Raw genomic sequence first — 16220 nt, forward strand, 5'->3', positions numbered from 1 at the left:
GGGCACGGAGCCTCCTCTGCTGGCAGAGCAACAGCAACCGAAATATATAGTTGTATGAATAGTACTTGTTTCTCAATAAACTTATTTTTAAGGACAACCGAGGACCCCTTTCTGTCCTACCCAGCAGCTTTCCAAACCTTGCAAACAAAAAATGAGAATTATAAGATGCAGATGCCTTCAATGAATTAAATATATTTAGTGCCAGCAGCACCGAGCAGAATAAAAAGCAAAAATGGGGCTGGATAGGGACAAACCAGGTCAGATGGTGGGACGGGCAGCAGTAGTCAGTCAGATTTATTTGCCTTCCTGTGGTGGATTCCAAAATAGGTAAAGGGCAACATCATTCATTCATCCTGGGCACTGTCCGAGGTGCTCACAAATGTGACCGTGTGTTCTCACAAGTCTCCTGAGTGACAGATGGTCGTTATCCCCATTTCACAGAGGAGAAGAATGAAGGTAACGTCGAAGTCTGTGGCTCACGGGAAAGAACTCGGGAGAAGCTGGGCCTCGTGTAAGAACCGGCATTGGTGGGAGGTGAGGCTGGCTTCCAGGGCAGAGCAGGTGGGAGGGACCCCCCCCCCAGGGGTGTGAGCCCAAGGGGTCCTGGCCAGGCCTGGCAGGGCCTAAAGGCGGCAGAGTGGTTCCAGAGACAAGGTTCTAGGCCTTGGGGACCAGTCGGACAAAGGAGGGCTCCAGAGTTCCCAGAAGAGCCAAGCAGGCTCCTGAGGCCTGACAGGCGAGGACATTTCCGAGGGACTTCTCCATCCCTTGTCCCCCTTCCCACTCCCTCACAGACACCCTGCCCAGCTTGAAGCGCTCGCTCAGGACAACACACAGGGATGTGACTGTGTTTCCAGCCACCTCTTCCTCCACAGGCCAAGTCCTGGTCCTTAGGGCCACATCAGTCCCTGGCTTGGAGGCCCGGGGGCCCGCAGCCAGGCCTTCTTCCCAGGCCGGGGGTGCTGTGGGACCAAGTCCTAAGGAGTGGACTGCGCTGGGTGGGCAGGTGGGAAGCGGTTCCCGGGAGCAAGGAGCCTGAGCCCCAGGGGAGAAGCCTCTGTTGGGGGCGATGCAGGGGATCAGCAGCCTTATCCTAACAGAAAAGCGAGGTTGTCCCAGAAGCCCCGGCAGAGAGTTCTGGATCCCCGACACCGACACCGTGGGCGGCCGGGGTCTCGGGGGCAGCCGCTCAGAGCGCAGTCTGCAGGGGGTGCGCGGCGGGCAGGGTCAGCACGAAGGGGCAGAGGACTCCCCTGCTCCCCAGGGGAAAGGGCTGTAGCTCCCGGGCCTGGAACTGCGCGGTCCCCTCAGACACCGTGAAGGTGGCGGTGACCTGGCGGTTGAGGCAGTAGATGGTGTCGCCCAGCGCGGCGCAGTGCAGCGGGGCGGGGGTGGGCAGCGGCAGGGGCGCGGCGCGGCTCCAGGAGCCCGTCACCGTGTTGTAGCGCAGGACGGCGGCGCCCACGCCGCGCAGCAGGTCGAAGCGGTACAGGAAGCCGCCCAGGGCCACCATGTCGCTGCAGCGCCGGTGGCTGGCGCTGTAGGGACACTCGTCCCACGCGTCCTTCCCGGGGCTGTACCTGAGCAGGCGGTAGGAGAGGTGGCCGCCGGTCACGTAGATGTCCCCGCGGCAGGCCACGGCCTCGTGCGCCACCGGGAAGGAGCCCGCGGGGAGGGGCGCGCGCGGCGTCCAGGCATCCGTGCGCGGGTCGTAGCGCTCCACGCTGCGCAGACACTCGCCGCCGATGGCGTACAGCAGCCCGTCCAGGGCCACCAGCTTGAGCTGCGCGCGCGCCTGCCGCATGGGCCGCACCTGGCTCCACACGTCGGTCAGCGGGTTGTAGCAGAACACCTGGTCGGAGCAGGCGGCCGCGGCGCCCGAGCCTCGCACGCCCCCCGCCAGGAACAGGTAGTTGTGCATCGTGCACAGCGCGCAGCCGCGCAGCGGGGCCTCGGCCGGCACCGGCGTCAGCGCCCGCCAGGTGTTCTCGCACGGGTCGAGCACGTGCAGGTGCGGCCGGGCGGCTGCCTCCGCGCCCGCGCCCGCGCCCGCGCCCGCGCCGCGCGTCCCGCCGCCCTGGTAGGGGCCGGGCAGCACCAGCACCCCCAGCACGGCCTGGCCGCGCCCCGTGCGGAGCCTCAGGATGCGCTCGCGGGCCGCGCCGCTCAGCCGCCGGTACAGGGCGGCGTCCCCCAGCACGCGCAGCAGGTCGTCGCTCAGCAGGGCGTAGGGGTCCCGCCCCGGCCCCCCCGCCTCCCAGCTCCCCGGGCCCGGGCGCGTCGGGGCCCCCAACACCGCCCCCCTGCCTGCAGCGCGCGCCTCGCCGCCCGGGGCCCCGCCCCGCCCTCCGGGGAACACCGCCACCGCCACAGCCTTGCTGGCGTCAGGCTCAGGGCTCCCTGCGACCCCGGCGCCCCCCGCACCTGCGCCCCCCACACCCCCCGGGGCCCCCGCGCCCACATCTGAGGAGCTATGCGTGACCACCGGGCTGAGGGCCGCCCCTTCGGGGGCAGAACACTCTCTGTCCTCAGGGGCCTTGCCAGGGCTGGGATCCCTGGGGACCCGGGGAGCTGCCCTTGGGGCCCTCCCTTGGTGTCTCTCCTGGCTGGGGAAAGGGTGACTCCTAAGAACCATGGAAATAAGGTTTGCCCAGCTGCTTGAGAGCTGCCCCTCCTGCTTGTCCTTGCAGAGAGCCACCCTGTGCTCCTGGGGCGTCGGCCCCGGCCCACTATTGGGGGCAAGGAATGGGGGATCCTCTGCTGGGCCTGGGGTTAGGACTGGGGCTAGGGTTAGGGTTGGGGATGAGTTTGGCGCTGGGGCTGCAGCTGAGGTTGGTGCTACGCATGGGGTTAGGGCTGGGACTGGGTTTGGGGTTGGGGATGAGGCTGGGGCTGGGGCTGGGGCTGCAGCTGGGGGTGGGGTTGGGCTTTGGGCTGGGGCTGCCCCTACACTGGCAGTTTCATCTTCTGCAGGACACTGGCCAACTCTCAGGGACAAAGAGTCTGAGGGAGAGGAGGTCGGAGGAGTTGGGGAAGGTGAGGGTGGCAGGGCCGGGGACTTGTGAGTGGGGGGACCCCCTGCCTCCCACCTGCCGCTCTGCACCCCCAGGCCTGGGCCAGAGAAGGAGCTGTGTCCGGAGCCCCGAGCCTCCACCTTGCCCTCCTCGGCAGCGTCCGGGGTCCCCTGTCCCCGAGGCAAGCGTGGGTGTCCACCCCACGACCCTGCTGGCCTCGGGCCCCTGGAGCCTGGGGCCTGGCTGACGCTCCCGGGGCCCAGGAGCTCTGTCTGCGCCCAGGGCCAGGCTTCCTCGGAGTCAGGGGGTCCCTGAGACTGCGGAGCAGAGCCTGGGGCTGCTGGGAGGCCTCCGTCCCCGCGCCCCGTGGCTGCCGCCCCCCCCAGGGGCCCGGTGTGAGCGGCAGGAGCAGGGGGCACCTGCGGGGGAAGAGCAGGCCCCAGGGAGCCGGCAGCATCCACTGCATCCCACACGCTCAGCACAGCGCCCTGCCGAGCAGGGTGCACCTTGGGGAAATAGAGGTCTCTGTCCCCCAAGCCCTGGTCGGGCAACCACCGCCGGCGGCTGCGGCCCCTCTCCAGGGAGCCAGGCAGCCCCGTACCTTGTCGCGGGGGGTTGGGGTCCTGTTCTGCGGTGTGGGCTGTGGCCTGGCCGGTTGGCACCTTGGCTGGGACGCCACCTGCCCCTACTTGCCCTTCCGTCCTCCTGCCGGGGCTCCGAGGGGTGAAGTGTATCAGGAGGGGGCCAGAGGCCCCCCCTCCGCTGCTCCTACCCTGGAGGGCAGCACCCGGCCTGAGAGGCTCCCTTCCTTTACCTCGGGGGGCTTCTCGAGGGGCGTTACCTTGCTGCTGTCCTGAGGCCCCTCCGCGGGTCACCTCGCCAGGTGTCTGGAGTGGAGGTGCTGCTGTGGCGACCAGACCCCCCCCTTCCCGCAGTGTCTGGTCCCAGGCCCCGGCTGCAGGCGGCCTCCCCTGGCTGCATCCTGGCGGCTCCGACTCCCCCTGCCCCGAGCCGCGGCCGTCGCCGACCTGGGACATCAGGGGCAGGACTGGCCCTGGCCTTCCAGGCTGAGGCTGGGCTGCGGGGGTCGTGGGTGCGGGTCCTGGAGCTTCCCGCTCCCGCCCAGAGCCAAACCAGTGCAGGGCGAGTGCGGTGGCCGCCACCACGGCCAGTGCCAGCAGCATGAGCGCAGGCCCGTCCCAGTCATCCTCCGTGTCCCAGCCCCAGCCCAGCCCGGACCCCGGGGCGCCCTGGGTCATGGTGCGTGCTGCCCACAGGTGAGGGGCGCCTGCTGAGGGGCCTCACTCTGCGTGGCGCCAGGGGGAGCCCCCCCGAGACCGCATGCTGTCCAGGCGCTCTGGGAGCTCAGGGACCCCGCCGGGCCCACCTGCCCCCTCCTTTCCCATAGGTTCCAGCGGCAAGTGCCATCGTCCTTAGGACTGTCCTGCGTCTCAGCCAACCTGCCTCTGCCTGCGGACCCTCCGACCCCCAGGCCTCCTGCACAGCGTCCCAGCTTGGAGCCGGGGCGCCTCAGGCTGTCGGGGCAGAGTTACCCACCGGGAGATGTTATCTGCAGCTTTAGCAACACGATGCAGCCGATGAGATTACCAGAAACCCAAGAAGCCCATTCCACTGCGGGCGGGGGGGGGGGGGGGGCAGGAGAGGCGCAGGCCGTGGGGCCAACCCTGCAGGCTTGTCTCAGACGGAGGAGGGCACGCATCCTCTCGCTAAGCTCTGCCCCGCAACGTGCACCTCCTGTCACCTGGGGGAGAGGGGGTGGACTGGGACTTGCACTGTTCTCTCCCAGAATGCATGAGGGCCTGGGAGGGACCAGGCCTAAAGCCACTCCCTTCCTCCAGCAGCCTCTGGAAGTCCCTCATCCTGAGCTCAGAAGAGGCAGGATGGAGTTTTCAAAAGCAATGTTCTAAGCTGACAAGAGGAAAAAAATGAACAAAATCAAACCCAAAGTTGTATTTCCTTATTGGCCTGATTATCCCAATCTGCCTGCCCTCTCCAGCGCCTGCTGGGCTTCCCCTGCACCCCAAGGGCACCTGCCGGCTCGGATTCCTCTCGTGCCCCCAGAAAGCCTGAGCCCAGCCTGCCTCAGCTCCAATGCCACAGCAGCCAGCCCCCAGGGGCCCTCCAAGACCTCCGCTGACCCCGTGCGTCGCCCTGGCTCCTGGCTGCCCATCCCATCCCCTGGCCCTCCCCCGTCTTTGCCAAACCACTGCAGTCCGCTGTCCTCCATGGAAGTCAACCCCTCACAGGCCAGCACGTAGACACCTGTGCGGGCCGTGCACCTGGCCTGCCTTGGCCTGTTCCGCAGGTACGAGCCACGTCTTGTCCACCTGCTCCTCACTTAACCCTAGGCACATGGGGCCCAGACGTGAACAGGAGCCAGGAGTCTCTGGGACAAAGGCGCCCCCCCCCAACATGTATTTGTTTCTTTTTCTAGGACACAGGACCTCTCCCTGACTCGGACACTGAGGAGACGGCCAAGAAGCATCCCTGGCACCCAGCCCGGGTTCCGCTGGACCTCAGGTGCGTCACCCATCTGGTGGCTTCCCAGCTCCCCAGAGCGTATTAGATTGACTGTTAGAGGGTGGAAGGCGGGCCCAAGCTTTAAGGTGGACCTCAAGTTGGTGGCAGGCTTTATGGACATTGTACCTATACCCGTCCCCGTCCCAGGCTCTGTCTCTTGGTTGTTTGGGGTCCAAAGGCCCTGAAAAGACAGACGTGACATGCCCTCCTTACAGGCCACGCAGAAGCCCGTCAGGCATCTCTACCCAGCTTCTAAAGACACCTGTCGTTAGCGGGGCCAGGCTGCTGTCCGAGACCAGAAGAAGCGTCACTGGGTGATGCCCTAGGGTGTCACTGTGATCACGGAGGAACCAAGCACAGGAAATCACCCCAACCAGCCTGACAAGGTGTCAAGGACCGTCATGGGTCTTGGTGGCACACAGGCAACCAAGGACGGGTCTCGGGCCATCCTCTGTGGAAGGAAACCAGGGGTGGAGGGGGGTACTCTGCTGCACGGAGACAGTCCCCATTGGGAAGGTGGCTGAGGACATCTTCCCCCGCAGCTCCTCAGAGATTCCCCTTCTTAAGGTCCCGGGGAAAGCCCACGGTCGTGGTCGTGCCGCTGGGAGCTGCGCTACGAGACGCCAACACAGCAAAGTTACCGTCGAGGGGAAAGACAAACATGCAGCAGGAGCCTTGGAAGGTGTCCTCCGGGCGCGCCGCCCCTCCGAAGCTCCTGTTCCTCAGACACTGGGAACAGGAGGAGACGCGCGTGCTCCCGCAGCCACGCACCCAGTGCTGGGGGCCTGAGGGTAGAAAATGGAGGGCACACGCACGCTGCTCCACAGCCCTCCCCGGGCCTGAACGGGGCTGGAACACTCGGGAAGAAAAGCATGTGTTTTCTTTTTTTTTTTTTTTTTAATTTTTATTTATTTATGATAGTCCCAGAGAGAGAGAGGGGCAGAGACACAGGCAGAGGGAGAAGCAGGCTCCATGCACCGGGAGCCCGACGTGGGATTCGATCCCGGGTCTCCAGGATTGTGCCCTGGGCCAAAGGCAGGCGCCAAACCGCTGCGCCACCCAGGGATCCCTATGTTTTCTTTTTCTAATGTGCTGACATGATCCAAGTAGAGAGCTAACACACATAAAATGGTGTCCCTTTTTTTTTTAATCTTTTTTTTTTTTTTTTTTTCATTTTAAATCATTTAAGGACGCCTGGGTGGCTCAGCAGTTGAGCCTCTGCCTTTGGCTCAGGACGTGACCCCAGGGTCCTGGGATGGAGTCCCGCATCAGGCTCTCTGCATGGGGCCTGCTTCTCCCTCTGCCTGTGTCTCTGCCTCTCTCTCTCTCTGTCATGAATAAATAAATAAAATAAAAATAACCAAAACAAACAAACAAACAAACAAAAAAAAAACAGTGTGGCACTCACACAAGGACGGACATACAGACCGGGGGAAAAAACTGCAAGTCCAGAAATAAATCCGGGCTCTGTGGCCAGTTGATTTTTGGCAGGCATGTGAAGGCTATTCAACGGGGAAACGTTGGTGTCCGCGAACATGCTGGATCGCTGGATGTCCACGCTCACCCCGCGCACACAGGTTGACTTCATGGGGCGCCTGCGCACTCAGGCGGGGAGCGTCTGCCTCTGGCCCAGGCCGTGCCCCCAGGTCCCGGGATAGAGTCCCTCATCGGGCTCCCTGCAGGGGGCCTGCCTCTCTCCACGTCTCTGCCACTCTGGGGGTCTCTCAAATAAATAAAATCTTTAAAACAAATTAACTTCAAATGGATCAACAACCTAAGTACAGGATCTAAAACCATAAGCTCTTAGAAGAAAACATACGGATAAATATTCATGAAGTTGGTTTTAACAGTGGGTTCTCTGGCCCGGCCGGCCCCAGCCCCGCATCCCCGCAGCCAGGCGCCCGATGACTGCGGCGGGGCCTGTCATGAGTGCTCACGCGCCGGAAGAACCTCAGGGTGGCCCCACCGGGCGACCACCTCCCTGCCCAGTCGGGACCTGGTTCCCGCAGAAGAGGAGGAGCCATGGCAGCGCCATGGCCGGAAGGCAGCCAAGAACGGCTCCTAGAAGGGCATCCAGTGAGGCGGGCGGCTGCGGGCGCAGGGCCACCCCGGGCAGAAGACGCCGGGCCCACCCCAGACAGCATGGCCCGGAGCAAAGCCTCCCCACTGACGGCCAACACGTGGTCCCACGACAAAGCCAGAGACAGTGCTGTGCGAATCATGAGTCACCGAGTCGGTTTCGGCCGGCTCTGTGCTCCGCGGGGTGTCTGCTTCTCCCTGTCCCCCACCCCCACCCCCTAAAACGAATAAATAAATGTTAAAAAAAAAAAAAAGCAACTACATTTCCGTGCTGTTCCGTATTTACTGACAAAACTAGCACACAAGGGGAGCCACGTTCACCCCCGTGGCAGGGAACCGCGAGGGGACAGCTTCCCACCCAGCGCGGGGTCCCAGCACCCTCCGGGGACAAAACCTAGCACCACGGCAGCCAGCTCGGGGAGGCCCTGTGGGGGCCCCTCCAGGGTCAGGGGAGGGCCCAGCCACACACAGCCCACGGCTTGGTCCACCAGCCAAGCAGCGGCGTGTGATCTCCACGTGCCCCTCACCCTGTGGGTTCTGCATGTCACCAAAGCAGGTGAGTTCTACATCCAGCCACCCTGTGTCACTCCCTCCACCATCGCTGTTCTGGTCCAGGGAACAGACCCAACCCCGACCTACAGAAATATAACCCGTTCCTAAACTGGAAACTCAAAACCCTAACCTAGCCTCTCCTCCCCACCGTAACCTACACGGTCGATACAATTCCGATTTCAACGGATTCTCAGAAATTCACCTAGGAAAAATAAAAGTGTAAAATTATCCAAGCAATTTTGGAAAGGACGCCAAAAAAGAAGGGACTTGCCATCAGGAATCAGAAAGCACTAGAAAGCCACAATAAAACATGAGCATGTATAAAAAGTTCATTCCTCTTTACAACAAAAATTACCAATAAGAAAATAGAAAGAAAAATTAACAAATCAAAAACACAAGACCCCCAGAAGAGTTACCATGTGTAACAAAAACATCCTGGACACCTGGCCAGCTCAGTCAGTAGGACATTTAAGTTTTGATTCCAAGATCATGAGTTCAAGCCCCATATTCAGTGTAAAGATTGGTTAAAAATAAAAAAATAATAATTTTTTTAAAGATTTATTTATTTGGGGGAGGAAGGGGCAGGAGAGAGAATCCCAAGCACATTCCCCGCTCAACACAGCGCTGGATCCCACGATCCCGAGATCATGACCTGAGCCGAAATCAAAAGTTGGATGCTTAATCAAGTCCCCCAGGAAGTCCCAAAATAAAATCTTTTTTTTTTAAATGTCCTTCTTGGGCAGCCCGGGTGGCTCAGCGGTTTAGCACCGCCTTCAGCCCAGGGCCTGATCCTGGAGTCCCGCGTCGGGCTCCCTGCATGGAGCCTGCTTCTCCCTCTGCCTGTGTCTGCCTCTCTCTCTGTCTCTCATGAATGAATAAAATCTTTTTAAAAAATTAGCAATTTGCAAATACTTTTGTTTTTAAAATATTCCAAAAAAATAAAATAAAATATTCAGTAAGATATCTCGTATATGGAATAAAGTTTGTACTAATCAAACAAAATGATTATAGCTTTTAAACTTTAAACACAAAAACTCCCAATGGTCACAGAATTCCAGAAGTGAGAAAACTCAAGGAAGTGGTTTCTTCCTTGTTACACCCACTCTGGTGTCATTGTTCAGCTCAGATCTGACGCTTAAAGCGTCCTCGTGGGGGAGGAGACAACAGCTGCACTTTGAGCTCCAAGCCCCGTTCACAGTCCCGGCCTGGCCTGGGGCACCCGGCTAAGAACACAGGCAGCAGGCAGCGAGTCCAAGCCAAGGTCCTCACGGAATGCAGGCTGTCCTCAAGGATGGGTAGGAAAAATCGCTAATTTGAGTTACACGAACCCTCCTGAACTCAACAGTAACCACAGGGTTGTCTAAAATATGACCAACAAGAGATTTGTGGGGTAGGAGTATTGTATCTCCCTCCTCCTTTGGAGTCCTGCTCTCAGGAGGATAATGCAAAGCTGACCAAGTCCGGCTCACTGTATTACCTTTAAATTCTCTCCAAACAATGCCTCCTCCACCCGCCTCTCCTCTCAAGCCGCAGGTCCCCTAGGGTCCCCCGCATCCCTGCTGAGGCCCCCTTGGCAAAGACCAGAATCCCCACAAACCCCTGGGCACCGCTCACCCCCCTCCTCTCCAGGAGCCGTGAGTGCTAGAGAGCTCCAGAATGGGCGCATTCTTTTAGTTGACTTGATTGTTCCTTTTTCTGTTTCCAAAATAAATACTAAATGTGTTTAAAAATTTTTTCTTCATTAGTAACGAGATCATTCAAGGTTATAGATCTTCCTCTGAACGCGGCTTTAGCTGTGCCCTAGAGTTGGACACGAGGGATCTACCTTTGCGATGCTTTAAATATCATGTGGAGCTTCACATTTGAGTTTCTTTGATCCAGTGGTTTTTATTTTTTAAAGAGTTTAATTTATTTATTCATGAGAGACACAGAGAGGCAGAGACACAGGCAGAGGGAGAAGCAGGCTCCATGCTGGGAGCCCCACGCAGGACTCGATCCCAGGACACCGGGGTCACGCCCTGAGCCAAAGGCAGAGGCTCAACCGCTGAGCCACCCGGGTGCCCAGATCCAGCGGTTTTTAAAAGACAATTTGTTCATATCTAAGTATTTGTTTTTTTTTTTTTTTTTTAATATTTTGGACTTTGGGGGCACCTGGGTCAGTCGGTTCAGCTTTGGACTCGAGGTTTGGCTCAGGCCGTGATCTTCAGGTGGAAGGGATGGGGCCAAGTCCATCGCCAGGCTGGGAGCAGAGCCTGCTTGAGATTCTCTGCCCCTCCCCCTGCTGCCTGCGCTCTCAAATAAATAGATGTCTTGTTTAAAAAGAATTATTTTGGACTTCCATCAAAAATGTGCTATCTCTTTATTCAATTTGTATGTTTGTCTTCAGTTTTGTTTTGTGGCCCAGGTTGTTTCTGCAAATATTCGGGTTTAAATAGATACAAAGTTCTCTACAGGTGACAAAGCGAGCAGGCTGTTTGCTTCTTCATCCTCAAGTCTGTCTTTTGTCTGCAGATCCGTCCGTTTCTGGAAGGGTGTCCTGAGGCCTGGGGGAGGGTGCGGCCAGCCTCGGGCGGAGGCCCAGCCCCCAGGCCTCCTGGGAGTGCCCAGGGCTCCCGAGGGAGAAACCGAAGCCGGCCGGAGACTCGGAGGGGTGGGCGGAGCCAGGTCGGGGCGAGGGGCGGCCAGTCCCCCGTTGCCAGGAGGCGGGACCTGGACACAATGGGGTCTGGGAGTCTGGCTGGGCGGGGGCGGGAATCCAGCCCCCCACCTCGCCTTCCCCGCCGGGACCCACAAGAGCAGGTTAGTGTACCAGCCTTGGGGCCCCCTCCGGGCACCGGGTCCCCACGCCGCCCCCTCCGGTCGCCCCCGGTGTCTTTGCCCGATGCCCCTAAAGTATCCGCCAACGCCAGGGAATTCCTTTCCGGCAGAACTGAGACCAAACTTGGCGCGCTCACACCCGACTGGGCTCGTTCTGGGGGTCTGGGGGGCAGGGGGCGGGAGCAGGGGCAGGAGCCTGGAGCAGGGCCTGGGGCTGGGGGCTGGGGCCTCGGGTTGGGGTTGGGGCTGGGGCTAGGGGCAGGGGCTGGGGCAGGGCCTGGGGTTGGGGCTGGGGCTGGGGTCCGGGGGCGGGGGCAGGGCCTGGGGCTGGGGGTGAGGCCTGGGGCAGGGGCCGGGGTCTGGGGGTGCCCCCGACCCCGCGGGGCCCGCAAAGCTCCCGCTTGTTTGCCCGGCGCCCAGGATACCGGATGGGCCCCGCCCCGGAGTCCGGAGTCCGGAGTCCGGAGGCGGGAGGTGGGGCGCCCGGAGGCCCGGCCGAGCCCTGGGTGGAGGGGGGGCCGCTCTTGCCTCCGCAGGTGCCGCAGGCCCGAGCGCCCCGCCGCGCCCCATGGGCTCCGACGTGTGGGTCGGCCCCTGGCGGCCGCACCGGCCCCGCGGCCCCATCGCAGCGCTCTACCGAGGCCCGGGCCCCAAATACCTGCTGCCCCCGAACATCGGTACCGGCGTCGGGCGGAGGACGAAGGCGCGGCGAGGGCGGGCCCGGGGAGGCGCGGGCCCCGATGAGGCTGTGACGCCCCCCCGCAGGCTACACCCTGCACGACCCGTCGCGGCCCCGCGCCCCGGCCTTCTCCCTCGGCGCGCGCCTCCCCCCGCCGCGGACGTTTTGCGGCCCCGGCCCCAGCCACCTGGTTCCCGCTCGCATGACCGTGCGCGGCCCCGACGGCAGCCCCGCCTACTCCATCCACGGCCGCCCGCGCCCCGCGGCGCCCCTCCTCACTCCCGGACCGGGTCAGGACCCCTGTGACCCCGGCGTCCCCACCGCCCGGCCGCCTCCCCGGGAACCCCCACCTGCGCCCCGGGCCCCCTCGTGCACCGTCCACTCCAGGCTCGGTGCCCCCATGCCCGGATCTCGAAAGGACCCCGGGCCCCAGCGGCTCTGACCCCCGAAGCCCGGTCCCCCCACCGGGTCCCCAGCAGGCCCACCGCCCCGTCCGCCCCGCAGGCAGGTACTTCCCCGAGCGAGCTGGGAACGCGACGTACCCCAGTGCACCTCGGCACAGCATCGCGCCCCGCAACTGGGGCGCCCACGCGGAGCAGCAGACCCCAGGTGGGCCCGGGAGGCCGCCCCGCGGGGACCCGGCGGGGACCCCCGTGCAGGCCGAGCCTCGCCCCCACCGCCCGCTGCTGCCCCCCAGGCCCCGCGACCTACACGGTGCCCTCGCTCCTGGGCCCGCGCGTCGTCGGTAAAGTCTCGGCCCCCACTTACTCCATCTACGGCCGCAGCGCAGTGGGCAGCTTCTGCGAGGACCTCAGCAAGGTGGGGGCGGCCGGGGGCCGGGGCCCAAGCTCGAGGCCTGCAGGCTGGACCCAGCGCCCCTGCCGCCCTCCCACAGACCCCGGGCCCCTGCGCCTACCACGTGGTGAGCCCCGCGATCTACAAGCCCCGGGCCCCCCAGTTCTCCATGCTGGCGCGGACCTCGCCCCCCCGGGACAACAGCCTGAATCCGGGGCCTGCGGCCTACAGCGTGGACCAGGTGCTCTGGCGTCCCGGGTCCCGGGTCCGGGGTCGGGGCGCGGGGCTGGAGGACCCCGCGAGGTCAGCGCCGTGTCCTGGGCCCGCAGCACCGGAAGCCCCGCGGCTGGAGCTTCGGAATCCGGCACTCGGACTACTTGGCCCGGGTCCTGACCGACGCGGACGACTGACCGGGCGGGCGGGCCCCACACGTTTGCATAAAGCCTCCCGAGCCTGCAGCGCGTGCGCCCCTCTGTTCGCCGCGGGCGCGCGGCGGGGGGGGGGGGGGGGGGCGGCGCTCGGTCCCCGGGGTCCCGGCCCGCCCAGCCCCGGAAGGCACGCGTTGCCGTGATTGGTCGCGCGGCAGGGTCGTCCCGCCCCCCCGCGGCGGCCATTAGCCCAGAGCTCCGCCCATCCGAGCTGCCCGCCCCCGCCGTCCACCTGCGGCCGTGGGCCGCCTTTGGGATCCGAGAAGGCGACACCGGGGCAGAGGAGCGGACACGGGAGGGCGGGGCCGGGCCAAGCGCTCCTGCCGCAGAGACACCGACACAGGGCGGCGGCAGGTTCCAGCGGTGTCGCACCCCGCAGGCCCGGGGCGATGGAGCCACAGGGGCCCTGCCCGGGCGCACCCGCTGACCTCTCGCGGGGAGAGCCAGAGCCTGAGCCACTCCCGGAGCTGATCCGCCTGAGCTAGGCGGACCTCGGGGCGCCTCTGACCCTGGGGCCCCCACTGTCAGTGACCCCAGGAGAACCCACCACTGTGGGACACCCCCCCCCGTGTTGGCTACACCCCTGTATCCCATGCCCCCGGGCCATGCCACTGCAAGACCTGGGTCTGCAGAAGACCGAGGCACTGGCCTGGGCCAAGTCTGAACAACAGCTCAGCACTCAGAGCATTCCACAGGAGCAGTGGGGGACAAGGTCACCCTGGTCCTCCTACCTGTCCTGGCTGCCTGTGGACTGCAAGGTTAGAAGATGCCTCCTCTCCAGCCCAGAATGTCTGACCCAAAGAGGTCAGCAGCCCACAGGCAGTTTCTAGTTTCAGCCTGGCCTAGACGGAGTCCCCAAAGGCAGACCCCAGGCTTCTGACCCCCAGGATGGAATTGAAGGTTCCCCCTCCCCATCAGCCCCCATCATAGGACCAAGTTGTCCAGCTTCCCTTTCGGTACCCTAGTCAGGACTCCCAAGGGAAGAGCTGGGTATTCCTCTCCCTTGGTTCCCCAGACTTGTGCCCCTAGGAATGGGTACTAGCCTCTTCCCCATCACTCCCCAAACCAAATGAGGACAGTTTCTTTTCCATTCCCTCTCAGCCAGCCCTATATCCGCTACAACTGCTTAGAACTCCAGCTGAAGTCCTAACCAGGGAAAGTAAGGGGAGATGTGAAAGTAGAGGAGTAGCTGTGCGGGTGCACTCAGGTACCTGCCCAGCAGGTACCAGGGATCAACAGATGTGGTATGGGGAATGGGGTGAGGGGGTGCAACCTGGACAAACTGGAGTCCATTTCTAGATTCACTGTCATCTAGAGCCCAGAGCAGGTACAGGTGGGCTGACTGGTCACTGATCTAGGTGCCTGATAGTAGTACTGGCCAGAATCTCTGAAGGATCACTGATGGGTCATTAACCAGGGTCGGATATTAATCAAAGTTATTTATGAGTCATTGATGGTCACTGAACTTGGATTATCAGTGAAACTTTGGAGTCATTAATAGAGATTTGATCAGAATCACTGTTTGGCCTCTAATCAACCATTAATGGGCCATAAGACATTGATGAGTCAAATCAATGATGAGTCAAACCAGTCATTAATGAGGACTCATCAGAATTGTTCCTAAGTCTGTGGTCATGGTCTTGGACACCTGTTGCTGATGAACCTCTGATCAGGGTCAGTGAAGGGGTCAATGAAGGTCACTGGGAGCCCTGATGCAAGGGAGTTTGGCCAGACATAAGGGCTGCTGGAGGCAGTGGGTCACTCTCCTATGGGTCAGGGCAGGAGGCCGGTTCCGGCAGATGGACTCCTGTATGAAGCCAGAGGTGTCCGCCACAGTTGACAGCCTGCCAGTCATCATGGGTAACCTGACCCCAGACTCTGGGTCTACCGTTTGCATATTAAAGATGCCTGACCTCTGACCCCACAAAGTCTAGGTTCTCTCATCAGGGGACCACCGGACCTCCCCCAGACAGGTGATCCGAAGCAACACCAGGGTCAGGGGCCCCACATCACAACACGCCTGACCACCGGGGCCGGGCTGGCTGTTGGTCGAGCGTACCACTCCATCTGAGTCCTGATTCCAAGCCCCATGTTGGGTGTAGAGATTACTTAAGAAACAGAACAAGATGCCTGACCACCAACTCAAGAGGTGACCTAACATCCCCACAGTAGGGAACCTGGTCCTCGATGTCCAGCATCCCTGACCCCAGAGCATCCCCGACGTCCCCTCCCAGGAAGCTCAGGCCCCTCACCACCTGCCGCCCCCCGCCCCCGCCTCCATCCTCCACCAGTGAGAAGCCGCTGCTGGTGGACCTGCAGGCCGGGGAGCCCGGATTCCCTGGCCACGCCCGGGCTGGCAGGAGCGCCCGTGAGCACCTGCCCGTGCCCGCTGGAGCCCGTGCGGCCTCTCCGTCGGGCGGTCTCCTAATGGGAGCTCTCCTCTCCCCCTCGGAACTCTGGCGGGCTGGCCTCACACGCCCCTCGGGAGCTGGACGACGGCTCAGCCCCAGGGCCCCCGGGTGCAGACTGACCAGTCCTGGCCCGGGCTTCGGCTCCGGGACCCCCGCGCCGGCGGATAGCGGGAGCCCGGAGACCCCCGTCCCTCCCGGCAAGCCCGGCTCCTTCCCTGAGTTCCCATTTCCTGGCCCTCCCCCCGGTGCCTCGGGCCCGCTCCACGGAGCCCGTCCGGCCGCCCCCGCTGGCCTGCAGGGGGCGTCATGCCCCGGACCGCGCGCCCAGCGCCGACGTGGAGCGGAAGAGCGAGCCCGGTGCCGGCGGGAAGAGCGAGGGGGTGAGGGGGGGCGGGGCCGGGCGGAAGCCCCGCGCGCAGCCTCAGGCGGCGCCCGTCACTTCTGCGCACGCGCGCGGCGGGAGGTGGGGGGAGGGAAGAGGCGAGCCGCACGCACGCCCGCGCATGCGCTCTGGCGCCGAGCGTGTGCGGGAGCGCCCGAGCCCGGCGACCTCTGCCGTGCGGCGCTGCCGAGTTTGTGGAGCGCGGGCCGGGTCCCGGGGAGCCTGGGTCGCGCTCGGCGCGTGGCCCGCGCGGGAGTCCTGCCTTCTCAGCTGACCGCTGGGCGGAAGGTGTGCGCTCCCAGGAGAGGGGCCCGGGAGGTGGCCGCGGGCCGCCGTCGCGTGCTAGGCAACTTGGCGCGCGCAGCCGGCGTGGAGCGGCCGTGGGCGGGCCGAGGGTCATCCAGCCCGGAGCGCAGGCCACCGGACGTGGCGGAGAGCAAACGTGGGAATCCCCGGGACGGACCTTTCCGCAGCCGAACAGGTGAGGGGTGTCCTAGGACCAGGGGGCTCCCGCGAGAACGG

General features: G+C 63.1%; 2 protein-coding genes and 1 long non-coding RNA gene across 3 annotated transcripts; 2 read left to right on the top strand and 1 right to left on the bottom strand.

Annotated features, from left to right (window-relative positions):
- Positions 1-172: 172 nt before the first annotated feature.
- Positions 173-4404, bottom strand: KLHDC7B (kelch domain containing 7B). Its single transcript, XM_072741595.1, has one exon. It carries the CDS (start codon positions 4271-4273, stop codon positions 1190-1192), a length of 3084 nt encoding a protein of 1027 aa, XP_072597696.1. The 5' UTR covers positions 4274-4404; the 3' UTR covers positions 173-1189.
- An 810-nt stretch (positions 4405-5214) lies between these two features.
- LOC112935837 (uncharacterized) lies at positions 5215-5851 on the top strand. Its single transcript, XR_003238225.2, has 3 exons — positions 5215-5340; positions 5470-5555; positions 5771-5851. It is a non-coding gene; the product is annotated as an uncharacterized lncRNA (long non-coding RNA).
- A 5002-nt stretch (positions 5852-10853) lies between these two features.
- On the top strand, positions 10854-12935 carry CIMAP1B (ciliary microtubule associated protein 1B). The gene is made up of 7 exons (XM_026019799.2): positions 10854-10985; positions 11540-11680; positions 11769-11972; positions 12187-12291; positions 12380-12501; positions 12578-12718; positions 12807-12935. Exons 2-7 carry the CDS (start codon positions 11572-11574, stop codon positions 12885-12887), a joined length of 762 nt encoding a protein of 253 aa, XP_025875584.2. The 5' UTR covers positions 10854-10985; positions 11540-11571; the 3' UTR covers positions 12888-12935.
- The last annotated feature ends 3285 nt before the right edge of the window (positions 12936-16220 follow it).

This window comes from Vulpes vulpes, chromosome 16, assembly GCF_048418805.1.
Source record: "Vulpes vulpes isolate BD-2025 chromosome 16, VulVul3, whole genome shotgun sequence".
Lineage (NCBI taxonomy): Eukaryota > Metazoa > Chordata > Mammalia > Carnivora > Canidae > Vulpes > Vulpes vulpes.

What these genes read in the sequence shown, in the direction of transcription:
- KLHDC7B (XM_072741595.1), bottom strand. Translation starts at nt 4,273, where the DNA reads ATGACCCAGGGCGCCCCGGGGTCCGGGCTGGGCTGGGGCTGGGACACG.
- CIMAP1B (XM_026019799.2), top strand. Translation starts at nt 11,572, where the DNA reads ATGGGCTCCGACGTGTGGGTCGGCCCCTGGCGGCCGCACCGGCCCCGC. An exon ending in CCTGCTGCCCCCGAACATCG is followed by an intron (nt 11,681 to 11,768) that starts GTACCGGCGTCG and finishes GCCCCCCCGCAG; the next exon opens with GCTACACCCTGCACGACCCG. An exon ending in CGGCCTACAGCGTGGACCAG is followed by an intron (nt 12,719 to 12,806) that starts GTGCTCTGGCGT and finishes CTGGGCCCGCAG; the next exon opens with CACCGGAAGCCCCGCGGCTG.